General features: G+C 30.9%; 1 protein-coding gene across 1 annotated transcript; it reads right to left on the bottom strand.

Annotated features, from left to right (window-relative positions):
• Positions 1-31: 31 nt before the first annotated feature.
• LOC111641063 lies at positions 32-673 on the bottom strand. Its single transcript, XM_023387176.1, has 4 exons — positions 490-673; positions 346-414; positions 179-268; positions 32-112 (listed from the first exon to the last, which is right to left on the bottom strand). The coding sequence occupies exons 1-4, from the start codon at positions 562-564 to the stop codon at positions 32-34; spliced, it is 315 nt and encodes a 104-aa protein (XP_023242944.1). The 5' UTR covers positions 565-673.
• Positions 674-2,215: the final 1,542 nt, after the last annotated feature.

The raw sequence follows: 2,215 nt of genomic DNA, 5'->3' as shown, positions 1-2,215 counted from the left end.
TAAAAAAAAAATAGATTCTTGAGTTCAAATCTCAGTAAGAGCAGTTTTTCTTCTTGGAAACGGTCGTCAAATTTATGAGACGCGAATACACAGAATGCACAGCGCTATACATCTGCAAATTCAAATTTATATATACATAATGTATTAATACATTAAAAAAGTTAAATGACTCGCATACCTTAATAGGAAACTTCTTGGTAACGTCGAAGAAACCGTTGATAGATAAACATAAAGACGCCTTTCCAAATCTTTTCATAAAATTCACAATCTGCAAAAAATTGTTTAAAATAATTTTATGCAAATTAAAAAGCTAAACGCTAACCTATTCTCTAACAAAAGCTTTACTTTTAATTTCTGTTCCAATTTCAGATCGCATTGAGCGAATCTTCGAATGTCTTGAAACGATGTTTGCATCTGAAAGAAAAAAGAAAAACAAGTTACAAATAAATAAATCACGGAATAGCGTATTTAATACAATAGAAAAATTACACTAGATGTGAAAGCGGATGCTAAAAATCCTACTAAAACACAACCAAGTGATAATTCAGCACAAAAGATGCGCATGAAAACTTTTAATGCAAATTTTATTTTCGAAAAAATTAAAATATAATAAAGTAGACTGGTTAACACTATTAGACAACTATACAAAATTGTCAATACGTAATTAAATGGGCCATTCAATTGTTTTACATAGTTCCAAAGTTTATTGTGTTGTGTCATAATTACTTCTAATTCCGTTTCTAAATTAGGATGATTGATATTGACTAGTTGCATATCTTCCGATAGCTTCCGGAATAAGTTCATTAATATGATTACAAGTAAAAAAAGTAAAAACATTACATAGAATATTCCACCTGAAAGTAAATTAAGGCAAATGCCAAATTCTACGCTGCAAAACAGTGCTTCGTGCTCGTAAGTCTTTCCTTCTTCAAAAGCAGGATAAAAATAAAAAATGTTCAATGCATGACAACAAATAGATAAACTTACAGCAATAATACAGACGATAATTCTAGTATAATTAATCATGTCGTACAATTTTTTTCGATAGAAATATTCTGGCTTTGTCAATTTAAAATTCGGAGTTAATTTTACTCTTTTTATAATACTAAAAATGAGAGCGTTAGTTAAAATTATAATAACAAAATTTATTTTGACAAAGATGACGTCGTTCTCGACTAGTAAGCACAACGATTGACATGGAGTCATCTCTGACAAAACTGGTATTGTCATGGAAAACACGAGGCAGAAAAATGTCCAGTAGAAACATTCGATGAAGAATGAATGAAATTTTGTTACAATTGGGTGAACATTAATATCACTTCGGTTGCGGCAGGTACAAGGAACGAAAAAAGTATATCCGTAAACCCTTGCTACAGACGTAAACGGAGATAAAAGGCATTTCAAACATATCTCTGCTTCTGTGTTCATATTTTTTCTTTCTCTGCTATACTCATCATCTTCGGCTTTAATCTTTGCCAAAAAATTTTCCATTATTTAGTAGCACTTACGTAATTTTATAGAAATGTAATTAGAATTTTAACATTTGTGTTTCTTAGACTTTTAAAATTCAACGTCAAGGTGTTACGTGTGTCTGTAAAATGAAGACTATAACGACTAGTTATAGATGAGAATGCGATATACTCGTCTTACGATCAATTGAACGATTGTGGATTCCAAACCACAACTTCGATATATCCTTTTCGATATGTTTATATAATGCAAGGCCAATGAATGAATTTATAGAGTATTGTGTTATCATGCAAAATCTAATCATTAAAATTTTTAGGGTAGTAAACAAACGCTATTTACATTTAACCCCAACAACTAATGCTAAATTATGGCGAAATTTTAATTTCGCAATTAATCAATTAGATAATCGTATCTCATTGATCAATTTGTAAGTTTTGTGTTTTACAGATATCTTTAATAAATAACCGAGACAGTATAGTTATCAGTCTTTTACTCTAAAGACCCAGAGTACAATCCGTAAAGTAAATCTTTCGAAGTTTTAATGTTTGATCTGTTTCGTTGTGTTCTTTCTTACACCATCCGTTTTCTCTTCTTCCAAAGAAAACGTTTTCAGAGACGATTTTGAATAGAGAAGACAATAGGCCCTGTTTAGATGTAAGACAATTAAAAAAATACTAGAAAACTGCAGTTGGCCAGTCTTCGGTCAGGCGTCAATCTTCCCCCAACTACCGGTGGTTTTACCCAA

The sequence above is a fragment of the Centruroides sculpturatus genome, unplaced genomic scaffold (assembly GCF_000671375.1).
Source record: "Centruroides sculpturatus isolate CEXI.00-Female unplaced genomic scaffold, Cexi_2.0 scaffold1301, whole genome shotgun sequence".
NCBI lineage: Eukaryota > Metazoa > Arthropoda > Arachnida > Scorpiones > Buthidae > Centruroides > Centruroides sculpturatus.
This window is presented reverse-complemented; position numbering and strand designations above follow the sequence as displayed.

Bases quoted from the DNA above. Each gene is read 5' to 3' on its own strand.
- LOC111641063 (XM_023387176.1), bottom strand. From the start codon at position 564: ATGCGCATCTTTTGTGCTGAATTATCACTTGGTTGTGTTTTAGTAGGA. The intron at 269-345 runs GTAAAGCTTTTG...AATTTTTTGCAG, and splicing joins AATTGGAACAGAAATTAAAA to ATTGTGAATTTTATGAAAAG. The intron at 113-178 runs GTATGCGAGTCA...TTGAATTTGCAG, and splicing joins CCAAGAAGTTTCCTATTAAG to ATGTATAGCGCTGTGCATTC.